Source organism: Neopsephotus bourkii, unplaced genomic scaffold (genome assembly GCF_033783945.1).
Source record: "Neopsephotus bourkii isolate Nb327-2 ecotype Australia unplaced genomic scaffold, CSIRO-AGI_Nbou_v1 NB_1630, whole genome shotgun sequence".
NCBI lineage: Eukaryota > Metazoa > Chordata > Aves > Psittaciformes > Psittacidae > Neopsephotus > Neopsephotus bourkii.
This window is the reverse complement of record NW_026902105.1, coordinates 2,411,066-2,437,590: the sequence shown is the minus strand read 5'-3', so window position 1 is coordinate 2,437,590 and position 26,525 is coordinate 2,411,066. Positions and strand designations below refer to the sequence as shown.

The 26,525-nt window shown below is 41.6% G+C and overlaps 1 protein-coding gene across 6 annotated transcripts in view; it reads right to left on the bottom strand.

Annotated features, from left to right (window-relative positions):
• The window catches only part of GRHL2 (grainyhead like transcription factor 2), a 70,421-nt gene that overhangs the window by 12,246 nt on the left and 31,650 nt on the right, over window positions 1-26,525 (bottom strand). For 4 of the 6 annotated variants that reach the window (XM_061373285.1, XM_061373286.1, XM_061373290.1 and 1 more), the window contains 6 exons: window positions 22,354-22,448; window positions 12,871-13,029; window positions 6,907-6,994; window positions 6,680-6,819; window positions 4,478-4,509; window positions 2,969-3,063 (listed from right to left, as the gene is read on the bottom strand). In XM_061373285.1, coding sequence (XP_061229269.1) covers window positions 2,969-3,063; window positions 4,478-4,509; window positions 6,680-6,819; window positions 6,907-6,994; window positions 12,871-13,029; window positions 22,354-22,448 — 609 coding nt within the window. The remainder of the gene's footprint in view (window positions 1-2,968; window positions 3,064-4,477; window positions 4,510-6,679; window positions 6,820-6,906; window positions 6,995-12,870; window positions 13,030-22,353; window positions 22,449-26,525) is intronic. The other 2 variants (XM_061373287.1, XM_061373288.1) reach the window with 2 other exon arrangements.

Below are 26,525 nucleotides of genomic sequence, written 5' to 3'. Positions count from 1 at the left end.
ACAAGGATAACGGGAAACCTGAATCACTATTGCACACACAGAGAGCCAGGATTAGTAAACATATGGGGGGTTGTTGGTTTTTAATTTCCCCCAACAGGTGTGAAAATCCCAGCTTTGATTCATTAGGGCACTCCTCCATAAATAACTTCTGGTGACAGTGATGCCTTAAGAAGCTCCTGTCTCATCCCTGCCCTTATGCTCTGTTACTCTGGCCCGTCTCAGTGAATTTTCCTGGGTGATGTACTCTCTCAAACAGCAGATGTGAGTGAAAAAACAACCCTTTTTTCTGAGTTGTTCTTGAGACAAATCAGGTCCTTGCTTCAGCTTACAATGCAGCCCCACAAGCCTTCATGCTGGATAACCACTGAGAGAAGGCCAGCTGGCATGCAGCAGCAAGCACAGCCAGGATGGAAGAAAAGGGGCTGTAAAGGCTCTATTGGGCTCAGCAGCATTGCCACTGAATGCCAAGCCATGGTTGTGACAATGTGATACAACTCATACTTGATGCCCCCTGATCCTGCTGTCACCAGGCTGTAGATGTGCTCACTTTAATAATACAGTTTGCAATATATATATATAGACAAAAATATGGCTTTCTTCAAGCTGAGAACTAGAGGACTGGAAATCTCCCTGATCTGTAATGCAGCTGCTGGATTTATAATCAACAGGAAACTCCCTATAAAATCCAAAAGGGAATGTGATTTGAAAACTCTGAGAACTCAAAACGGGAACAAGCCACAAGTCTAGCCATGTGACTAGCTGCATTGCACACTTGCTGCAGATTAACATACTCTACATTTCTGCACTGAGCACTTGTATCCCCCTTAGAGGTCACGGAGATGAATCCACAAAGACGCAGCTACCCGAGAATATGAACCTTGTTTTACCAATGGTTTGCAAACCCCTTCGGACCTGTTCTCTTGCATGCTGCCCCTTAATGTTTTTGATTCCACCAGAGAGTACTACAATCAGGTCCATCAGGCAGAGGCGAGGCCATACACTGTCACTTCAGTTCTTCAGCTGGGCCTGAACACCTCACTGCGTGATACTTACCGATAAAGAGCCACCTTGCGATTACACTGCTTTTAATTCATATTTTCACATATCAGGCCTGCTCTCTCTCAAAGATTACACCAGTGCTTCATCTATACATGCTCTTCTAAGAGTTACAGGTTCTGCCGGACCAAATAAATCTGGGAGAACAAAACCAGTTTCTGGTATGGCTAAGCCTGGGAAAAACAGCAAAACATTTTAATTCCTGATGACTCCTATGGCAAAGACAGTATCGTCAAATGGGCAGATTCAGCTGAGCTTTACTCCACCAGTACAATCCCAGATGCAGGATTCCCTATGGCAGGAAGCTCAAAGAGCAAAGGCCACGCTGAAAGAGGCTTGGCCTCCAGCCAGCATAGTCCAAATTGCAAGAAACACTGAACAGGAAGGGGATGTGAAGAGAGCATCCTCCAGCTTCCCTGGTTCCGTGACTCTCCTGGTTTTAATTACTTAGCATAGTTTTGCCACTAGTTGAAAAACTTTTTTTTGTTTGAAATCTTCCCCTTGAAATGATTGCAAATCCTGGGTGATATTAAAACAACTTACCACAGCAAAGGGCAGAAAGCAAACCAATACCTTCTTGCAGGCAACATTCCAGGCTTCCAGTTCTGACAGTTCTTTATGTAGCCCTTGTGGCTGTGCAATTCTGCTTGATGGAGCCCTGATAGTGTGAATTTGGTCAACACCTTGAGTCAGCCAGATGCAAGTCTGCACTCAGAGCTGACCTCACATAATTCATCAAGGATTTATTTAAAACAAGAGTATGTTCACATTTAGTCCAGGAAGATATCAGTCTCCATCCTGTAACCCTGTATGCTTCCACTAGTTCAAGAACACCACCCTAACCAACAGAGAAACTTTGCAAATGCTCATAGGAACTGTTTCTAAAGCTCAGATGAGTCTTACAAATGGTGCAGCTAAGATCAATTCAGCTCACTTCTCTACCTTGTTGCTTTGTTGTTTCACAAACGGATGTGGGAACCTCAAAATATTTGCAAGTCTGAGTTACACAAGTTGGTCAAAATCCTGGAGTTTCCAACAAACACACATGACAGAACTCACAAGATTGAAGGAATGGCAAATATCCTCCAGGCTGTCTAACTGTGGCAGTGTAGGAAGTTGTCACCTATAGCACTGCACTGGAAGTGACTGTACACACAGCAGATTTTGTGGACAAAATCACTGTCTGCTTATCCTTACCTTTAGTGCAAAGTTTAAAAGCAATACCTAAACCATTGCTTCAATGTTACTTACTCAACTTAGGCTTCATTGTAGCAGACTGGAAAACAGGAATTGGTATAGCATATGAAACATGACCATAATATTCACTCAGGGTAGTTCACTTAACCCCAGTTAAGGGAAGCAAACTCTTAACAATTCAATTAGGTCTGCTGGAAGATGTCTCTCCATGCCTTATATTTCTAATTTGTTAAGAAATTTCTAAGGTTTTATTCAGGCTGATTCAAGCCTGCAGTCAGCAGGAGCTTGCTTGTGTTAGGTCTCTGTATTTGACCCAGTGCATCCTGCATATTTGCTTGTGATCCCATCCAGAACAGAAAAGATGAGCAAAAGTTAAAAATAGACAACCACAGATTTGCTACTGGAACATTTATGAACTATGTAGCTTGGCCAAGGATCAAGAAGCTTTCTCGTTTTTTTTATATGTTATATACACTTTTGTCTTGATCCCTTCTTGAGATAGCACAGTCCTTTCTAATTTGTTTTCTGATTCTAAGACCTTACTAGGGCTTGTTTAAACATCTCCTTGTACACTGGCAGGTGTAATGATCTCTTCTCCCATCTACCCCGCATTTGACTAGTGTTTAACAACTGAGTTGGTCTGAGCCACACCTGCCCTTCCCAGCTTGAAGTCATGAGTACCACAGCATTATTTCTAGCAGTTAAGAATTATTACCTCTTTTCAGGCCTTCTTCTTTCATTTGTTTCAAAGGGGATGGACCAAACTCCTCCTCCACAGGCCGGAACATCCTTTTGACCAGGACACTGCTACTAGAAAAATCACAACAGGGACCATATCAGTAACTGTGCTCCCAGCAGGGGAGGAGACCCACTCACAACAGCAGCAGTCATGACTCACTTTGTACTCTGGCAAAAACCCCACTAGCTACTCAAGTAGCACCAGACCAGAGACTGCAAGTATTTAGCTTCTGATGCTTAACTGAACTTTCCAGCCCTCTCAAAACTGCCCAAACTGATTGGCTGGGACAGGTGACAGAGAAACACATTCCAACATTACACACTATTTGGAAAACCCCAAAGGCTCTCAATTGTTTAAATATTGAGGGAAGGGGGCGGGGGGGAAGAAACAGCTAAGGACCTGAACCCATATTTACCCATTGATTCACTTCCTCTGTGGGGTCAAGGAGACAGCCTCAGGTAACACCAGCAATATTTCTAATGTCAAAGACCATACATGCCAGCAAGTTCAAAAGCGTAACATGCTGGGCCAGATCCAGCCCAAGGCTGTGAAATGCTCTGCTGGGGAAGCTGAAGGCACTACAGCTGCCCCCTCCCTTTGGCATAACTATGTCAGAACTCGTTCCCTCCTTTTAGTGTTGGAGGAGAGAACTGAAGCAATGTGCTTAGTTCAAAGCCTTTGTTTCCCTAATTCCACTGTGAGCCTTATGAACAACATTAGATTCATAAAACAAAAAAAAGGGCCTCGTGTTTTCAAGTCAATGCTAGCTGCAGGTGCCTGGCCAATCCCTGCCACAGGACACTTGCAAGCTTACGTGAGTCCAGCTGTTACTCCAAGCTCTCAGATTTGAGGGTGCTCACTCAGGATTCAAGCTTGCACACATTGCAGTTAACACTAGCTGAACTTTAGCCGCACATTGAAGCCTTTATTTCATAACTATTTCATGGACTTTGTGCAATTCCTCCAGTCCCTCCAAAGCCAAATATGGATGCTCCCATTTCCAACCATCTCCCTTCCCAGGATCTCCTCTTCTCTTTCCACCTTTCTTTTCTGGAACACTTGGGTATTCTCTCTGCAGTTCCTGTTTGTTGCATACATACACACATGTGCACATGAGCACTGCTAAACAGCTTTCAGGAATGCTTTAGGAAGTTCAGTGCTTCATTTATATATGTAAGTATTTTATTATCAAATATATTATCCTGTCCCTGTATTGAACCTTAGGGTTCTTTAAAATGTTTTACTTGGAAATGTAATAAAAAAAAGATATAAAAAAGCAGCCAGCTCACCTGAAGGAAAACAAAGTTACCATAAAATAAACCTCCTTCTACCAGTTCTCCATATTAGTTGCCTACTGTTAGCATGTGGGGAACATGAGGGAAGGGGGAGAAAGGGGATCAGCTTTATCTGATTTCATGTTTTGTGTCTGTTTTCTATGAGTTTGAACTGCTAACTGCAAAGTTTGTGAAACAATAAATGTCTTACCCTTCTCTCTCATCATCTGTATTATAGTAAACCTAGAAGGGTGGGGAAATAAAAAAAACCAGTTATTCCCAAAACTCAGGCACCTGCTTATCAGAATAACTTCAAAATGGAGAAAACATAAAAAGTGGTTTGCAGTTTTTTTATCTGTTAAAAATCCTTTTCCTTCTATAAAATACAAACATTTCTAGCTCTAATTGTGATCTGGAAAAAGTGTGGCTTAAAAACGCTGCTGTTGAATATCATCTAGTGGAAAAATACTGAAGCATTTTGACAGACATTGCCCTCTCCCTGGTTTATATCATTTTCCCAGCTATTTTACGATCCTCTAAATTAGATCACAGCTCACCTGAATGACACCTAATACAATTATAGCCACAACACTCACAAGCTTTCTGTATGTATTTAATATTGTCTAAAAATCTAATTAAACTATAAAGACTAATATATAAACTACAGCCCTAATGGAAATACAATTACTAATGGTAGAGCTGAACTGTACCAGAACTGTGCTGTGGGCAGAAGCTCAAGTCCAGACCACTGCTTTCTGCAAATCAGTATAGCTCACAGTCATTGGGACCAAACTGACAACAGCAGCAAATGCAGCTAACAGCAGGGGAGGCATAAAATCACAGTCTATTGTCAAAAGGTTTACAGAATAATCAGTCAAGTTCCTCACAACGTGCCTGCACCGAGGGTCTGCACCAACAATTGCACCAGCATTCCAGCTGCTGAGTTACTGTGCAAGCATAGGGCAAAGCAGGGCACCAAAACCCCATGTTCTGCTGGGGCAGAGCAGGGAATCTCAGGCAGGTTCCAGCACTTGTGCTGGCAACATTCAAGAGCACACACAGCTCTTCACTTCTGAACCTGTACAATGATGATAGCTCAGAGTTGTCTGTGTGCAAAGCTGAGGTCTGTAACTCATTCTGTGATCAGGACCTGAAAGTGGCTACACTTTCATGATAGAACATTCATAAATAGTAAACTGTTATCATAATACATCATTCTTATGTTAAGTAATATACAATTAAATTGGCAAGTTCAGGACTGCAAGAATGCCAAAACTTCAACTTCTACAGCAGCAGAAGAGCCAGGGTTGAACATTGCCCAAGAGCTAGCAAACAAGGGCATCTTCGACTTAGTTTAGAAAATTATTTACAGGATTATATATACCAAGGAATGCTTCCACCTTCTCCTGTTTTGAGACAAATCCACATTCTGGTTTGAAAGCCATGAGGACAGAAGGTACCAGCACTGATATGTATGTGAGTGGGTGTCTTTCCAATTTTGGAGAGTCAGTCAGTGACAGCTGCGACTGCAGTGTCTGCACTCCCTGTGCTTCGCTCTACCACAAATCTCACTGCTTTAAAATAAATGACAATTCCATCACTCAGTATCATTTAAACTTCATTATTTTAATATTTGGCAGCAAGACGCATATAAAATTTCCTCATCTACTATTTGTCTTTATAAACACATGCATAAAGGTCTCATTCTACTCTCCAAGTTGTCAATAAATAACAGGTTCATATTCAAAAAATTGTCAGAGTTGACCCTTCAATTCAGGTTTGCAATTTCCCAGCAAGTAATAAAGCATGTCTTAAAAAGTCAAGTCAGCCAAGACTACTTCACTGGTGATAATGACTGCCAATACTAAATATTAACATTAGCATGACAGATTTTTACTTGTAGAGTGAAAACATTTTCTGCCAGGAAATTCCCAGATCTCCAGGTGATGCTGATACAAAATGGGCAGTGGTGTTTAGTGAGCCTCCTCTGGACCTCCTTACCCATGTAGGAGTTTGGTCTTTTGTTTTCCGTCGCGACAGGGAGGGGGATGACTGCTACCACAAGGTGGCACTTTATCTCATCAAGCCATATAGCACATTCAGTCACAACCTCCTATTTCAAAATTTCTGACTCTTTCATTCTTTCTTCTCAGCAAAAGAACGTCAAAACCGTAACAAACACAAACCAGTTGGTTTTTAATGAAGCATAAACTCCTTTTTCTCACTCAGAACTCGGAAAGGCGCTTGTCTTTTGCAAGGTCTTTTTAAGTGACTCGCCAGGAGCTACATTTACCAAAACAAGAGCTCAAACAAGGGGTCCCTGTGAAAAGTGATTTATTTTCCTAAACCCTGCCTCAGAGCACAAGAGCCAGACAGCAAGTGGGCCCCAGCTCCTCTCATTATCATTTCCTACCTGTCCAGTTCTTTGTAGGTTTCCAAAGTGAACATCCGGTATGAAGAGAACTGGCTGGGAATCCAGGTCAGCCATTGTTTTGAAGAAGGTGATATCGCTCTTTTTTTGCAGAGGGAGTGCACTCAACTTCCCTTCCGCTGCTAGGAGGATCACAGAGCAACATGGTTATGAGAGGAGGCACGTTAATTGTGACTTAGTCCCAAACCAGAAAGGCCCATCTTACTCACAGTTATTACACGAGGCTTGAGATGTCTGGCCTTTGCCTTTCTTCCTGTTCTGCTTCCTTTCTTCATCTCTGATTTTCCTTTCTGCTCCCTGATGCAAAAAAAGACAACCCACAGATATTATCCAAAGAGGAACCACTGTGAACGTCGTACCCTTCAATGCCTGGAACTACAGCAACACACACATCAGAAATGCTGAAATAGAGACTGGTCATACCATTACAGATAAATCTGTCTGGATTTTTGGGAATATGCCACCTTTGAATGGATCACCAACGCCCAAAATTCAGGCTGGCACATCCAGCATCCCCCCAGGACTGGAAACAGCAAGGGGAACATATCCACATGCTGGGTTGGATAAGATGGGATGGATGGCTCAGGCAGCGTGCAGTCTGTAGGGGGCTGTTGCCACCACATCCTGTGCATAGGACATCCTGAGATCAGCACCACTGCAATGGACAAAGCACTCAGACCACATACCTTGCGTATGTACTGATGTGAAGCACCTGCAGGATCGCTATCATCTTGGATTATGTCTGTGCTAAGCTTTTTCCTAAACTCTCCTCCACCCACCTCATCTGGGGGTGGCATAGCTCCACTGTGGCCAGCTTTGTAGAGGCCTTTGAGATTTGCCAGCGCAGGAAGGCTACACTGACAGCTTGCCAACAGTACAAAGGCTCCTACAGAAAAATAAAGGAATTTCAAACAGGGAGAAGCCCTCCAGAAACTGGAAAGCAATGTAGCACTGCCCTGTTAGGGTCCAGGAACTCCTAGGAAGTTGCAGGCTTCTGTTATGTAAATACATTCTCAACAAGTTTAGAAAATAAAACTTGTTATTGACATAAAAAGCAGCAACACCTCCTTTGAAGTTCTCCTAATTTACTTTATAAATATGAATTGTCACGCTGTGAAGGGTATTAAAGATCCATATGCTCCCAACAGTCAGCATGCAAAATTAAAGATTTTTTCCCAAATTAAAATTAGAATTTTCTTAAAAAGAAAGCAGGGAGGGAGGTAAGGAAAGCCAAAAATATCCACTCAAGATGGCAAAATTTACACATGAGCCATTGAACCAAACTCGAAAAGAATGCAAGGAAAGGTGTACTCTTGGCTGTGATCTATCAATAGATCTATAAAGATTGAAAAAGGTGGAGAAAGAAACAGCTCTTTAACAAACATGAAGGTGTCTAACAGACACATTGCCTCCAGACCCAGGACCCAATCCAGCTGTCATTAACCTCAGCCATGGAACTTCAGGGATTCAGAGATGTGCCCCTATCAAAACTGATTCTAGAGCACCTTCTGTATGATGACAGGCTGAGAAAGTTGGGGCTGTTCAGACTGGAGAAGAGAAAGCTGCATGGAGACCTCATAGCAGCCTTCCAGTATCTGAAGGGGGCCTACAGGGGTGATGGGGAGGGACTCTTCATTAGGGACTGTAGTGGTAGGACAAGGGGTAAGGGGTTAAAACTTAAACAGGGGAAGTTTAGATTCGATATAAGGAAGAAGCTCTTTACTTGTGAGGGTGGTGAGGCACTGGAACAGGCTGCCCAAGGAAGCTGTGGCTGCCCCATCCCTGGCAATATTAAGGGCAAGGTTGGATTGGGCTTTGAGCAACCTGGTCCAGTGGAAGATGTCCCTGCCCATGGCAGGGGATTAGAACTAGATGATCTTAAGGTCCTTTCCAACCCAAACAGTTCTATGATTCTATTTGTATCTTTAAAGGCTACTTGTTCTTTAACAGAAAGGAGTAAAAATATACCTCACAGCCTCTGTCCTGCAGAAGGCACATCCTTGAGAGCCCAGTGCTGCACAGCAGCCCTGCCAGGTGGCCACAGCCCTACCTCAGTGCTGCCATGCTGCTGCTTCCAGGCAGCGGAATGAAGTGTGAAAGTTATTTTGTGCCTGGCACCAAGCGCAAGTTTCCTCTCAGGAAAGCAGAAACTGAGGAGGACTCAGCCTTTTATATACAATAAAAAGTACATGTTTTACTGGGGGGTTTTATATACTCTGTAGCCATGACCTTGGTAAAGCTTCACACCTTCATCTTCATTTATCCAAGGCAAGACACCCCCAATTCCCCTGGGGTGCAGGCAGTCTCCAAGCAGGGCAGCCATTCCCACCTGCCAGTGCTCATTTGCGCCACAGTCACTTTACAAATACAGCAACTGCATACCCAACGAAACTACCTACCAGCCCTTCTGAGCTAGGAGGATTCCACATGGCACAGTGCAGGGGCCAGTCAAGTCTACACAATGTACATTATTGCTGTACGGGCTGAGACAATAGACCACAGTCAGGTTTTTGCATACCGGAGCATTTCTGATGGATAGTTTTCACAGCTGAGCTATCTGACGCATATCTAATAAATCAGAATTTCCATATCTTCAGGACAGAAGAAATAACCCACTCATAGGGAACTATAAATTAGACTCCGACCAGTCAAACTGAATGAATTTTTGATTTTTTTCATTGATGCATGGACCTAGTATAAATGCAACAAGTGTTTCTGCTAGAAGCCATCAGCAAAACACAGCCTATGAATTTCAGCTGATTCTAAATACCTTTTTTCCAAGTCCCTTAAGCTTTCGACTCACTTAAGCTTATGTTTTGCATCATAGCTCCAGCCTACCAAAGCCTTTACCATCATTCAGTACCACTCCCTCGACCATTATGAAGCTCATGTGTACATCTGTTCCTAGTTCAAGGCCACAGCACTCCACATTTGGTAGGACAGGCACATAGACTTCAGCCTTCTCTCTAAAGCTTAATAGGCAGTTAGACTTGCTCAATATGCTATGATAATCCATTTTCTCTGTGACAATTCACACTGAAGACAAGATGGCAGGAACTATATAAAGAAAACAGGATTCATTTATTTGATTTTGGAACTATGTTATATTTGCCAAGCCAAATGCTTCTGGTACTTTTCAGCAAAGTTAATCACATATAGAAAAATCAAAATACCTCTGAATCCCTAGTTCCTTCATACACAGTGGCTAAAGCATCTTGCAATATATAAATATAAATAAGCCTGGTAGCAAGTTTCCCTGACAACCTACTTAAGGAATAAAAATTGTATTCTCTTATCATATGCAGCATCAATGATCTGCACATGTTAAAAAGACTGCAAAGGCAGAGAGAATTAGCACTGACAAACAAGATGTGCACTGTACCAGCTGCTTTGAAGATAACCTACTGGAAAATACTACAGACAAAAGATTGGAGAATAAATAGCGAGCGGCACACGATTACAATCTTTCAAGTCTTTATCTCATACATTTATGTCACAAAGCACATACAAGGTCTGAGGTGGTGCTACTTTCTAGTTTACATGTAGAGTACTAAATTTAAGCAGCTGCTTGAGTAAATACTTATAATATATATATATATATATATATATATGTATGTACCACTTAGCTAAATGGGGGTTTCTTTCTTCAGGGATACTCTTTCCACAACAGCTACACTGCATTTCAGCTAGAAGCACTGATCTATCAGCAACTGTTTCTTGAAAACTGGACACCTCTGCCTGTGATTTATCCAAGTTAACATACAAATGTGCCTAGTGCTCCTAAAGAGGCACCATCGCTGCAGAAACACCATTTGTAAGAACACTGTCAGGCACAGAAACATTTTTCTCTTCCACATTTCAAACTAAGATACATTTCAGTACTTAGGTGGGTGGAATTTACTGCGCAGTTCCTCTGATCCAGATGATTGTAATAAATCAGGCACTTTCCTCACCACCTTCTCTTCAGGGTTGTCAGACTGGGTTATAACAGTGGAATTCACACTTTTAAAATGTATAAAAAAATATATGCTTGATGTTGTTTTCTTGGGGGGGGGGCTTTTTTGTTTGGTTGGTTGCTGTGGTTTTTTTAGTGGCCCCATAATATTTCTTTAATTAATCATGAGAAAGGGCCGGGCAATAATTGCCTCAGCTTCATGTCCTTTCCTAAACAAGCAGCAAACCCTGTCGCTGTCACTAGAGGGCGTTTACCAGCGCTTTCACCAGTGCCAGGGTTTTATTTTGGCACCTTGGGAAGATGAGCGCACCCACCCCATGAGCTACCTTCCTCTGGGCTCGACCAAGTCTCCCAGTGCCACCAGCAAGTAAAAATTCTCCAACCGTTTATTTACTTACAAAAGCACAGAGACAAACGGTGTCAGTAAAGATACAGCAGCATGAGAGGGGAGAAGAATGCCTCAGTCTCCTTCCCAGTGCCAATTAGCACTAGCTGTCATGTGATTTGACCCTGATAATTTTCATTCATTCAACTCATTTTCAGCCCTGCATTAAGTTAAAAATCTCTGTGTGCATGTATATATTAGACAGATACATATCCCATGATCGACACCCTTGAGTCCCCTACTTCCCATTCTCAATATAGTTTAGATGTGGATAATGTTTTAACTACCCCTGTGATCTTTTTCTTCTACTTCCAGACAGCGTTGATTAAAAGAGTCAACATTCATTTCCTGCTGGATATCTGAAGTACCAATTAAGCAAATAGATGCAATGAACATGTATTACTGAAAATCTCCATCAGTTGTGTCTACAGGTCACCCTTGATGAGTTTCTGCTCTAAATTTCCTTCCTTTTTTAAATAATTCAGATTTTCCTAATTGCTTTTCAAAAACAGGTAGATGAAAATACTTGTTACTTTGATATTTACTGAGCTTTTAACATCCAGCTGTAGCTTCAAATCTCTAAATATTTGACATTCAAAGTTAGAATTGAAAGCATAACATTTTGACTGCAAGAAGACCTCAGTGCATACATTTACATTCATTACTTTCAAAGTTTTTGCTCCACTAACACAACTGACTGATTAGTCCTCAAGATCCCCTTGTCAAGACAGCAACAAGGGAATGAACTCTGAAAGGGAAAGGAGCAGCAGCAGAAAGAGCTGGAACAGCTGAACTCTTACCCTTTCCATTAAAAAGTTAATGCTACGTCTTGCCTGGGGCATGGCCTTTTGCCTTTCTATTCCTGTCTGTAAGATGGCAAGACTAATTTGGATAAATTTCCAAGGCACTTAAATAGATGCAGGCTCCTGAATCCCTGAACCTTGACTAGAATCCAGGCAGCAGCTCCCCACTGTAAGACCTTTCCCAGCAGGGCTAAAGTCATTAGCTGGCAGGTGTTAAATGCAGCTGAAATGTGACCACACTCACTTCTAAGAATCATCACTGATAGCAGACCATGACACTCCTCATTAAGTAGTCAGACTCATTAAGGCATGATCTATGTTTTGGTGCTGAAAAATCTTAAACAGGAGTAGGGAAATGTAAAAGAAGAAAATTTTGCAAGAGGGAGTGCAAAACAGAAAAAAGTAACAATTACTGAACTACAAAATGGGACCTGCTCATATAGTTTGTAGTTTACTTTTAATAAGAAAATCCTAGCAATAAAAAAGTCTCATTGAAACTTCCAAAATAACGTCTTGTAATCCAGTGGGAAAAAAACCTTCAAACAGTTGCATTAGGTAATGCATCAGTTTTCCACTGTATTATAAAAGAGAGCTTAGCAGCATTTACTGGAAGGTACATTTCTCTGTCAAAGACCTCCCCACCACATTTACTTATTCTGGCTATTGGAGCCAGAAGGGGTAACATCAGATTGACACTTGTGTAAATATATGATCAGCACTGACCTACCAAGTAGAAATCTTTACATTTGTACTTCCTCACTTTTCTTATATTCTTACATCATGACCTGCAGCATCCTGTCCTTAAGCAGTCCAATTGCTCTTACAAGGTGAGGAATCAGAGCCCAAAAAAAATAAAATCAAAAAAAGCAGTAAAATAATTACATGATGATCTGTTAGATTTATGGTCCAAGTTCTACCATGAAACACAATTCTTTAGGGAAAGACCATTTAATTAGGTCTAAAATACAGCAATAATAAACTATGTAACAAGGTTTTTCCTCTATCTGTGGCAACTATGCTTTCCACTTACCTTGTCACAAAAAACCTTGATCTGGCAGTAGGCTCTGTGGATGGGCTTATTGCTGCGGTTGTTGTAGCTGTATGTATCAATCTGAATCATCAAAGGAAGCCCCTTTACTCCTTTTTGAGAGGAGAAGTCTGTGCTCAAGCAATTCACTGTGATGAAAATCTGTGTGCCAGAGAGATTACTTTTAACATGTGATGCAAACAACCATTAAACTTCGGAAACACACGACAACAAATAGGAAAATAAAAGCAGATACCCCCGTCTATGACCCACACTGGCAATTCACACATTTATTCTCTGCTCCTGTCCCAAGTCCAGCAAAGATGCTACCACAATAGGAAGAAGGAGAAACTTCAGAGGCATGTGTTAGTGCTTCAGTTTGGATCAGGAGCTCATATTTGAGGTGAATCATTCGATGGTCCCGACTTACCATGCTTTGGTTCGCAACTGTGAGCTCAGAGTGCATGATCTGGATTCTCTGTGGAAGAGCCAGACCAGCAGATGTGTCCTAGGAGTACACCTTACATGCTCCAGCTGCTAGTGATTGCTCAGTCTTCGGGAGCTGACTAAAGAAAATCTGAAATAAAACCTCCTAAAATGCACCTCATGTGAATGTCAGGTCTTCAGCCCTGACTTGTTTCGCTCTACAGGTGTGTTCTGTATGTTTGTACTGTTTGCTGATATAGAAATAGCAAGATCATCTTCTGTCATCCTTTCCACTTGTCCTTTGGTCTGGTTTGCTCTTCTGACAGCTCACAATTCAAATTCAGTGTGGAAAAACAAGTCCTAACCTTGTTTTTTTTAATCATTTTACAAACTCTCTTCACCCTCTCATCAGCAGTACCACTTCCTCCAGCCCGTCAAAAGATACTCCTGATGTTTACTTTGAGGGTCCTGTCTTCCATTTCAAAAATGCATCACACCCTGTCTTTCAAACTGTGGAGGAGTTTCTCAAACATTTATAAAACTATTCCCTACCTCTTCTCAAAAGTCTTTTTGCCATGTAGCAGCAACACAATTTGACATTGCTCTCCATTCCTGGCAACCGCACTGCCTGCCTTTCCTTCCAAAATCCACCCTATGCTTTTCTTCTACAACAACTTGTGTGCTGATACACATTAGTCAGCTCCTCCCCCCCAGTCTTCATCTTACCATAGGACAAGCTTCGTGTCATCTGCCATGTGTTAGCACAGGTCCTGGGAGAAGGGTATTCCACCACCAAGTCTCCCAAGGACTATTCTCATGCAAAGTAAGCATTGTGAACTGACATATCACTGGTATCTTTCAGTCAGGATAGTGTGCATGAAACTTGAGAGATTAAACTGGATTAAAAATACAGCTATTCTTCCAGTGAGGAATATACGCACTACATAGTAATTTGGGCCAATTATGTATTGACCCAACTCTACTTTTCACTTTCAAGTAAAAAAAAAGAAATAAACAAAGGAACAAAAAAAACAAACAAGAAAGAAAGAAACAAAAAAAAAAAAAACCCACTGAAACTGTGAACTAAGGAAAAGGACAGAGAAAACTACCAATATGCACTGCCTGAAAGAGGATGATGTGAAACCTGCTCCAGCAGAATGAGTACACTCAGGAAGGAAGGGATCTCAAACAGGTCTCTCAAGCAGACCTGAAGCACATCTTGCTGGGCAAAGGCTAATCCAACAGGTGCCTGGGCTCTGGGAGAATTCAGGAAGGGTGAGCATGAAGGAACCTCTCCCCAGTCACAAGCAGGGAAAGCAAAGCAAAGCAAACCAAAACCAAAACAACAGTTTGAGTGAACCAGAATACAACAGAAAGAGAAAAGCAGCCGAGAATAAAAGGCTCCGGTAGGGCTGGGAGGGGCAGGAGGGTTGGAATACTTTACCCTAATGGCAGAAGTTAACATTACAGTCAGGGTTTTTTTATGATGGAGCCAGAGGAGCTTGTTTGCCTGACTGAGCTAATGGCCCCCCTGCATTTCTGCTTCTGATTGTATCACAGACCTGCATTTACAAATGAAATAGTTGAACTTTAACTGCGGGGAAGGGCCCTAGGTGAAACTGATTTTGAAGCTGATAGTGTTATTTCTGTTTCATATTACAACTTGGTCTCCAGCTCCAAAGGTAAGCGTGGATATGGGTGCATATGCCTTTGAAATATGATGGCCTGAATTTTCATTAGCCTTCAGACTCCTTTACAGTGTCAGTAATGCTTTAAACTGTGTCTGAAGACACAGCAGTGGAATGAGGTTTGACATAAAACAGAATCTAATAAATATTTTAGCCCATACTTTAGCAAAAGTATTTCAGTTCATATTTTAGCCCATACTTGTGCACAGGGGGGTTTCAAACTGTACATTAAAATGTGAGAGGGGATGTGCAGGCTTTACACCTAACCAGCAGTTTGTGCATCAACTACCTTTGCTGCACACTCAGCAGAGAAGTAAAAGAAAGATCTTGTCCCACCTTAATCAACTACATACACGGTGTGCCATCTCTTCTGCTGCTGCCTTCAGAAACACAGAGCAGAGTAGGAGCGGCTGGGGAAGACAAACTGTCATTTCCAGAGTCTCCATACAGCAATAACAGATTATTCAGCATGAATAATAGATTGATGCTGTAAGATTCAATATCCTTGTCCTGACACTGCAATACATCAGGACCTCCCTGAGGAGCAGCGACAGGTTCATGTTCTTGAAGTGCACTATACTTCCTGTCATATCATCTGCACCTCACAGACAGATGGATTTGAATTAACACAGATCATTTATTTTGGGGGGAAAATTTCTGTCTCCACACAATCTTCTCTTAGCTTTCCTGTAAAGCACAACACTGACTTCAGATTTGGAAAACGAAGGCGCTGTGCAAAGGGAAGGGCAAGAGGGCCTAAGTTCTGTTACAAAGTTCTGTTTGGGTTTGGTTTTATATTTTGAATGACTGAAGATTTGCACCAGTTTTAACACCATGGTGCAGCAGCCTCCTGTGGTGAACAGGACCTGGAGAACCATCTGGACAGTCCCCTATTCAGACCAGAAACCTTCATCTCCCCAAAGCAGTAACCAAGACATGCCACCTGCTCTAAGCAGCAGTGATTTTAACCCACCTGTTCAAGCACAGCCTGCTTTGCCCTTTACAACCCTCATCTTCCCCTCCTTTGCAGCTCCTGTCCTTAATGCAGGTACTCATACACTCAATGCAACAATGAGCAAAACAACCCCACTGGCAGCTACGGAAAAGATGCAGTCCCTCTCTACCTCTCCAGACATCCAGGATTAAGATCCTCCTTGCTCTGGCCTCTTGCATAGTACAGTTAAACAGATAGAAAATGTAGAGTTAAGTAGAAATAACTGTAGCAGGAATAAAAATCACTACTTTTTTTTTTCCCTAGGGCCCTGCCTACACTTGACTTAGAATTATTTTAATGGATGTGACTATAGCTGTAACTGAATTAATTTACAAACTTTATTTTTCCTGTGCAAACTAGATTTTAGCAACGTTTTGCTATCGGGAATACATTTGGGTTGTAGTTATAGTGATGTCTCTTTTTATTTAATGTCAACATATTTTAGATTAGAGCAATTAATGACAGAGTTCCACCCATCTAGTCTCCAGCTCAGGCATGCCATTGGCAATGAAAAAATCATTTGGAGAAACATCTGGTGCCTGAGAAAGTTTCAAAAGTGGCCTAAGATAACGACAACTCTTCTGTTTGGTTTAGAGCCTGTCTAGAAAAAGCACTGTCTCTTTCGGGGAAGGCGTTCCTCCAAAGTGTAGCTGTTATTATGTGAATTACTGACTGTTTGTTAAATACTGCAGCATAATTAGTGATGTACAAGACACAAACACAGTAACAGGTCTTAAGAGAAAGCAAGACTCAGAAATGCATTTCCCCTTTTATCATTTAATGCAGCCAACAGGACTCCTGCTGTGGTCTCTCAGCTTATACTCTTTAAAGGTCTATTGTTACGAAACTTCTAATATAAGCCTTTTATTACTATTTACATATTTACATTTCTGGCTCCCACTGTCGCAGGAAGAGCCAAGAGCAGAAGGGAGGGAAAAGTGTGTTACAGCACAAAACCAGAAACTTAAAGCAATTTCTCCACTGACTACTGGAAATTGCATTGATTCTATGGCAATACACAGAATCTAGGCATGGGTAATGGGTCTTTGCAAAATCCTATTTAAAAAATGGTTTATCCCTCCAGACTGTAACAGTGAAGAGTTAAATGACTTGTCTCTCAAATGACTAACATCAATCCCATCATTCCCCTCGTATACACAAAAAGTGTGGTTTTATAGTTTCTCCTGCCAGCCGTTACCTTATAAATCCCACACAAAGGTAAGACCTTTGTTTTATTTCAATACAAATGTCTCCAGCAAATGTTTACACTACTCTTTTGAAGCTTCCTCAACCCACACCCCACCCTGGCAACTACATAAAAATGCCATTTGCCTTGAATCTCAGATATATACTTACCAAGCCATTTGTACACACTGAAATTTCAACATTATTTGCTACCACAGGTTAACTCTTCTTTAATAGATACATTGTGTGTGTATATATATTGCCTGGCATTATATTATATACTTATATATATTATATATGCACACTTGCACACACAGACATGGTTTAATAAAGCAGCTGCAAAGTCTAATCCTACATAATTTTAGTACTAGCTCCCCAAAATGAAGTATCTTTTCCTCCAAACTTTACATTTTGAGAGTAGAGAAAATGTTAATTTCATTCCTAATGATATGAAATTTGATGTAAGTTAAGAAGTAAATTAATTAAGAATAATTATTATACTAGTCAAAACCTGACCTTAGCAACACTACCAACGTTAAAGAAATATTAATTGCCACAATACGAATCATTGCTAGAAACTCTGCTGCTCTATAAGCTTAATTTTACCGTTGTGCCCACTGGTATAGCTCACTTTGGCCCACAGTATCCAAAAACCTAATCCTGAAAATAACTCAATCATTGAAAACAGCTTATTACTGTATGGGCTGTGCCAAAACTCATTAAATAACTGGAAAGGTTCCCAGAGGCTTCAGCATACTTTGGATTAAAGATCATTTAAATATAGCAGGACAATGATTGCATGCAAGTACACACAACAAATGTGCAGCACACAACTACTGTACACACTAAAAAGCATGTGACAGCACCTGCCTGAAAAACATATCCACCAATGTCTGTTTCCTGCGTGTCTAAGTTGTAGTGCTTAGCAGATATCAGTAATTTCTTGGTATAGCTGAAAAGTAATTTTGTCTGCTTTAAGATGACTTTGAATTTTAAGGTTAAAAAGTGCTTCCCATAAAAAGATACAATTAATATATTGTTTCAGAAGTAATATTATCCTAATCATTTTAAATTATTGAAGTGTTAATCAGAGAGAAGATGCATCTCAAAGGGCTGACATGATTTATGACAAAGATAGTCACCTTTGACCAGGAGATTTCTGGTTCTTAATTATCTTTCCTTGCAAACTCATTTCTGTCAGCAGTAAGACTGCAAGCAGGCAGATATATGTCTATCAAAAACAAAACTAATCTCTCTGTTCAAAAGCCTCCACTAGAATTTTGTCGACCAGCCAGACGTTGTAGCAAATCTTCTGTAGGGCATCAGCAAGGCAACTAACTACTTTCTAGCATATCATGAAAAGACTTTTAAAAGATGGTTAAAAAGTTAGCTAGTCCTGGTTAACTGCTGTTTGTTTCCTCATCATGTTTAAAGAACCCTTTTAAAAATACCAGACAGAGCATTCAGGTTAAACCAAAGGGAGCCAACAAATCACCTTGCCCATAAATGTTGCATATTTATACATAAAGGAAATAATGGGAGCGAAACAAAGATGGACTGTACATAAAGTGTTCTTCATAGAATCACAGAATTATAGAATAGTTAGGGTTGGAGAGACCTTAAGATCATCAAGTTCCAACCCCCCTGCCATGGGCAGGGACACCTCACACTAAACCATCTCACCCAAGGCTCTGTCCAACCTTGCCTTGAACACCACCAGGGATGGCGCATTCACAGCTTCCTTGAGCAACCCATTCCAGTGCCTCACTACCCTTACAGTAAATAACTTTCTCCTTATATCCATTCTAAACTTCCCCTGTTTAAGTTTTAACCCCTTACCCCTTGTCCTATCACTACAGTCCCTACTGAAGAGTCCCTCCCCAGCATACCTATAGCCCCCCTTCAGATACTGGAAGGCTGCTACGAGGTCTCCGTGCAGCCTTCTCTACCTCACTTCCTAGCCACACAGTATGTTTGTGCATAAGAAGCATAAGGAAGAGTTGGACATGGCTGTAGACCTTTCCCCTCATTTCCCTGTGTCCTGCTCTGAACCACAAGCTTCACAATGATCTCTAAACAGTGGTCCCAGCACAAAAGGATGTTGTTCTAGAAAAAGATAAGGCTGTGCAAGGCCCAAATCTGCTCTGCCAGAAGGCCAGGGGACTGCTTGTCCTCTTGTATCTGCTGTTGACCAGAATACAGCTGAGGAAACTAGTGGAGTGGTGTTTCTGATTTTGGTGCAGTTCCCTTAGTCCACAGAAAGCAACAGTGAGATTATTCCACAGCTCAACAGCGCTATACAAGATTCCCTCTTCCATTGAATTGTTCCTCCAAGCAACAGTCAGAACACAAGGGACAAAGCACAGAGAGCTGGAGCTAACACCCCAGTTCCCTTCATGATACTGAGTTAATGAAGAGAGGCTTCTGCTTGCATGCTCTGAATGTCTGTTGCTTCCACATAAGATCCAGGCACAATGCTGCCTTACAAACCCTTAGCAGGCTCACTGTTAGCAGGCAGAGCCTGGCTGTCACACCCACACTGTTATACCCTCATCCTGAAGGGCTTCCAAGAGGAGGGTACTGCTCTGCTTGTGTGGGGGAGGAGAAATCTGGCGTTAAATCAGCTGCCCTCTAGGAGGAACAGGAAAGTGAGAAACCCGATGCTCCAGATAAATCTTCCTAGATGCACGATTTAGTCTCCCAGGAGAGACAGGGATGTTTGGTCTGGTGATTTTTTGTTAGATGATTTCTGCTTCTTCTGTTTGATTTTTCAAGATCACTGTTTACTTCCAATGACCACCCTGGTTTATTTCTTTCTTTCTTCCTGGGCCAGTAGAGCGCTTCATCACATCACATCTCAGAGGCCCTGGAAAGAACTGCTCTGTGCCGCTTTTGTCTGACTCGGAAGAGAAAGGCCTTTGTGCCTGTGAGGTTAAGTTTTAATCTTGAAATTGTGGTTGAAAAGGGAAAACAACACTGAGCAGAAACAATGGAGCCAGTTAAAAGATCATCATTCCAAAAGCTTAAGAAAAGAGTCTGTAATTAAGCCTTGAAATTCTTCATTTCTCTTGGATGAAGTAATTGCTGGAGAAAAAACAGCCTTCAGTGACGTGCCTCCGAGTCCACAGCTTTCAAACAACCGCAGGGCCATCCTATGGGAATCCCCAGACCCAGTGCAACTGGTTATTGTATTAGACTAACAGGAGCGAGCATGTGGGTACGTGTATACACACGTGTGGGGAAGGAAACACTTTCGTGCATGGTGATAAGCTTTCAGGTACAACCTGATTTATGTTTGATAGCCTAAAACCAAAGCATGTTATGAATCCTCTTACTTTTATGAATACACTTCCAGTTCAAGCTCCTAAAAGTTCAGATATTCGATAACTAAAGCCCCCCAAAAAATAAATTTGCATAAGCTAATTTGCATTTTAATGACTACGTCCTGCAGAAATACACGTGGCTTTCTTAACATTTTACTCCTGGCAGTTTTTTAATCCAGCAACAGCAAGAGAGTCATTATTTTAACATCTTACTCTGTTATATTTCCAGTGGTCATCGCAAGACTTGTGTTCTTAATGTTCTGGCACCTAAGGCAAGAGCAACATGAATGGTGCAAGATCGAATGGCCAAGCATAACACCTGACATTAGTGGAAGTCTTGCTCCTAGATCGAAATGGTGTCTTGCTAAGTCTGTCTTGCAGCTGCAAATGTATACATGTTAAAGAACTGGCAGCACTGGCAATGGGGATGGTGCCAGTGAGGCAAGGTAGCCCTAGCCCTTAGTGCTTCTGTAAAAGCCCTTGGGAAAGTCCATTGCATTAGAGATCCCAAACCTGCATTTGCTTACATAATGATCATACGCACATAGCAGTCACCTGTTGTGACTGCAGAGGACAACATACCACTGTATTTTGAAATGGAATCACATAATGGGGAAATATCTGCAGCAGTGAGAATGTAATCATTGCATGAGTAAATACAGCACCACCAGCAACCAGGACAATCACAACTCTGTTTACCAAGGCCAGCTTTTGAAAGAGCTAGGTAGTTTTCAGCTATTGTATTTTCTTTAGTGCTCTATTCTTTTAAAACGTGCATCAGCAATGAAAATCCCTGTTAGTACAGACCTCAGCACCTTCAGCCAGCAAGTCAGGACAGTGAGTGTTAATGCTACCACTCTACTCAATGCAGTCTCTCACAGGACAACTTGCTTGCGCAATGCAATGCAATCTCTGTAATGCTTTGTTAGAAATGCAGTGAGGAATCATGCATGAAGATATCTCTGTATTTGTAAAGATCCTTAGCATTACTTGAACTCCTGGCATTTTCTATTCAACATGAAAACAGTATCAGGAGTTTGCTAAGCTCAACAATGCTTGTTTATTATTTCTACATCCCCAGGAATTCTGCATTATCCCCACACATTTTACACAGCCTATTTCCAAGAGACAACTTCTTATAATTACTGGCAGCTTCTCATTTCTTCTACACTAGTCCATGCAGCTGAAACACTCTGCCACCCCTTTGGATAACCTTATCTGTGAGACACTTCCTGAAGTGCTCTCTGGTTTATAAATCCCTGGTTTATAATTCCACGGTAGCAGTCACATCCCTGAATGCAAAACCCCATGTCTGAGGGTACTCAAACACTAACAGAGACAGACAGAATGCACCAGTCCTCAAAAATATGTTCATTCCCAATTACAAGGACAGATGTGCAAAATAAAAAATAATGGTACCAACACAAGGGAAGGCATAGTCTATGTTACAGAACATTGATTACTGGAGATGCTAACAGTACAGAAAGGAAAGAGAAAGAAAAAGTTCACCTTTTGTTCTAAACTGACTTTGCAAAAAGAAAAAAATCCTTTACTCTTTCGCAGGCAGGGCATATTTTAAATGGAAAAAAATCACTGAGAGGTCACAAGAAACAGCAACGCAAGAGCCCTGCAGGCTTTCCTCGGAAATCTCTTTGTCAGTGACACAACCATTACACACCCTCTTGCCTTCTACAGATGGCCAGAATCCCTGGGGCCAGTGGAAGACCACAATTTGCCTGGCTTTGCAGAGGCTGAGCTCGCTCACCTCCACCCACCCTTCTTCTTATCTGTTAAAAAGGAGAGAAGTGGAACAGTGACAGAGGATGTAGGGTATTTATATAAGGATGCCATCCTCATGGCTTTTCCTCACCTTTGCCTCCTCATTGACATCCCAGGTAAAGGACACAGCATTGAATGCGATTTCTTCAATATTCCCAATGGTATTAAAACTCTCCTTGTAATCAGCTGTAAGAAACAACAAACAAACAAAAGACTCACAAAAAGATTTGGGACTTTCTCTTTTACAACGCATAGTAGATCTTTGCTTTTTCAGCTGGCTTGTTTAATGCATCAAAACTACCACTTGTATTGTTTGTGTTGAATTATTAAGCTTAATTGCAGAGAGGTAATATCTGCAGCTTGAGTCTTATACACACACATCACCAGCTAATGTTCTTGCAAAATACTGCTTGCCCTTAAAAAGGAATCTGTGACTGTAGTGGGCATGAGTGGGCACGAGTGGGCACATTCATTAGCTTGGCTAAGGAATGGCCAAATCTGGAAAATTATCTAGAAGCTATTGAAACATTTAAAACTTTATGTAAATAAGCAAGCTAAAGAAACTTTCTAAAAGGCTAAGAGCTATCACTGGAGGAAATGATCAGTAGTGCACATTTCTTGTCAAGCCATTTCAAGTCTCCCAGGAATTACTGCAGTGAATGCTGGATTTCTTCTTTTTTTTTTAAATAAAACAAAACAGACAAAAAGAATAATTTAAAAAAATCCTTTCCTTAACATGTGTATGATACTAAAATAGCAAACAGACATAAAGTATTTTTAAATTGTCTGACTACAAATTCTGCAGGCTCTTCACACTTCTTTCCCATGGGCTGTTAATACTATCAGTGAGCTAACATTTCAGAAGGAATACAAAGCAAGAGGGAGGAAGCCCAAATTTCAAAGATGACCCAACCTTTCCCCCAAAACATAAGGGTGGAACGCCACATAAAACAGACAACTTCCAGGTCTTCTTTATAATGAGAAAAAACAAGCCCACTTTTTCTCTCCCTTTGCCAAACACACTTTTTTCTTTTCAATGACAGATTAAGAGAAAGACCCAGTTTGCAAGTAAGTAATATCTGCTTGATTAAAGGAACTTCCAGATTGTTCACGTGAATGCATCAACTCTCTCTGGGACATACACATTTCCTGAGAATCCCTGAGGGCTGTAATTGGATGCAGTGCCAGAGGGCTGAGCTTTACGTCATGCAGCGATCTTGAGCTAATATTGCCCAAATCTGTGATTCAGAAGCGCGCTGGTTCTTAGCTTTGTAATCAGTTAAAGAAAGAGGATGTTTTTGTATTCTATAAATATAGAAATTCTATAAAATCAAACGGTTTCAGTATTCAGTTCCTTTGCCTTTCTAAAAATACACTGTTGCTCTCTAAAAAAAAATAATTTCTAAGTAATAACAATTTTAAATTCATTTATTAAAAAAACATGGCTGCAATAAGAATTTTTTTAACATTTGGGAGGTGCAATCAGTATACTTGTCTCTCATCACGAAACACAGGCATGCTGGCACAGTTTTGGATACAGTAAAAATTCACTGTTCTGACCATAAGAACAGCACAAGATATTTGGTGATGCAGCAAGTGATTACAGTTTGAGAAGGCAGTAGGCTTTTCATTCCCATCATGAACTCAGAGCTCCTTTCTAACTGAAGTAATTGGCTTCACTATCTTAATTCAGTGCAGGAATGCAAATAAGGAGAATTAGAAGACACATAAGTAGTTTAATATGCATGTGCACACATCCACCCACACCTTAAATATATGATTCACCAGAGAGTGCCTTGTGCAACTGACTGCTGCATATGGGCGTGCTGTGTAGGTGCACTTTGGAAAGACACGAACAACATGTCTTGTAAAGACACATGTTTTCTTCTCTTAAAAGGCTGTCAGAACCTCACATCCCACCAGCCCTTCCCTTCCCCCAACACATGCCTCCACTTCATTAATTGCTATACACAAATCTCATGGAGCATCTATGTGACATGCTGTTTAAAAGAAGAAGTGCATCGTATTCCCCTCAATTTACAGTTATTTAAAGAAGGATCCTCAGTTGATTAAGACAGCATTTACACCCAAGGATAGCTGAAAGTTGCCACTGTGACTACATTTTTTCCTCTTCTGCTGTTGTGATTTACCAGAAAACTGGGGTTCTTCCACATGCAGAAACAGCTCTACAGCAATTATTTCCTTTTTATTGGGTAAACTGCATATTAAACTATGGCAAATTATAACATTAAACACTAATAATTCGCATGCATTACATACCATTGCAGTAGGTTTTGCATTATGCACATAAATAATACAAACTGTCCTGCAAAACAAATATGGGCAAGACTCTAGAGCACAAATAACCCCAGTCCAAAACTTCCACACCCATTCTCTATGTCCGTGCTTGAACCCACTCCAGTATTTGTCAGATTATGGTACTAATTCTAAATAATTAATATTTGCTGCAATCCAATATTATGTTCTATACAAAATCATAGAATAGTTAGGGTTGGAAATGACCTAAAGATCATCTTCCAACCCCCTGCCATGGGCAGGGACACCTCATGCTAAACCATGTCACCCAAGGCTCTCTCCAACCTTGCCTTGAACACCGCCAGGGATGGAGCATCCACAACCTCCCTGGACAGCCCACTCCAGTGCCTCACCACCCTTACAATAAAGAAATTCCTCCTTATATCCAATCTAAACTTCCCCTGTTTAAGTTTTAACCTGTCACCCCTGTCACTACAGTCCCTAATGAAAAGTCCCTCCCCAGCATCCTTGCAGGCCCCCTTCAGATACTGGAAGGCTGCTATGAGGTCTCCATGCAGCCTTCTCTTCTGCAGGCTGAACAGCCCCAACTTTCTCAGCCTGTCCTCATACGGGATGTGCTCCAGTCCCCTCATCATCCTCATGGCCCTTCTCTGGACTTGTTCCAACAGCACCATGTCCTTTTTATGTTGAGGACACCAGAACTGTGCACAATACTGCAAGTGAGGTCTCGCAAGAGCAGAGTAGATTTTAAAGGAAAAAAATAAAAGTAGTAATCCAATGTCACAGCATGACACTGAGAAAAAATCAAGGTTTTGTAGTGGGAGGGATTTTTTTTAAGCTAAAAACAGTGAAAGTGCCTCCTCCTTCAGAAAAATCCGCAGCAGCACTTAGGCTAAATTCTGGAAAACACCTTTCCTTCCTGCTTGTTAAGCGTCAAGTCCTCAGGTTTCTTCCTTAAGTAGCAAGGACTCCCTTACATGTAAGTACATGCTTATCCTATTAAAGTCAATGCATCTTCAGACCCAGCACTGCATATATCTGTTCAATCATCCTTCCTCCCAGGAGGCACACTAGCAGCCAGGACACAAAAGGAATGAAAGCAGTGACCCCTGCACGTCTGGAGTGAGGGAACAAGTCATTCTATTTCCTCAGATCTCCAGAATATAACTGCAGGGCAGAAGGAAGACAGGCAGGCCTGTATCACTGGGGAAACCAGCAGAAACAGAGTCATAACCCCCATCAGAGGACAGAATAGCAGGATCCAGGAATAGAACATCCCAAGTTCAGCTGATTCTCTGCCTGCTAAGGACCAAGTCATGCTCTAGACAAAAGGTGCATTCATAAACAATTGAAAAGGATTCACAGATGTTTAACATATGCTATTAAAGTAATACAAATTATTATAAACATGTATGGAACTGGTTACACAGAATTATGGCTATTCAGACAGTTTTGAAAATCCCCAATACATGATTAACCCTTCATATTTACCCACTCGACATCCTTGTCTCTAAATTGAAGAGACATCAATTTGATAAGTGGACCACCTGGGGCATAAAGAACTGGCTGGAGGGCCACACACAAAGAGTTGTGGTCAATGGCTCAATGTCCGGCTGGAGACCAGTAACGAGTGGTGTCCACCAGGGATCGGTGTTGGGACCAGTCTTGTTTAACATCTTTGTCGCTGACATGGACAGTGGGATTGAGTGCGCCCTCAGCAAGTTTGCCGATGACACCAAGCTGTGTGGTTCGGTTGATACGCTGGAGGGAAGGAATGCCATCCAGAGGGACCGTGACACGCTTGTGAGGTGGGCTGATGACAACCTCATGAAGCTTAACCATGCCAAGTGCAAGGTCCTACACCTGGGTCAGAGCAATCCCAGGCACAGCTACAGGCTGGGCAGAGAAGAGATTCAGAGCAGCCCTGCGGAGAAGGACTTGGGGGTGCTGGTCGATGAGAAAATGAACATGAGCCGGCTTCAGTGG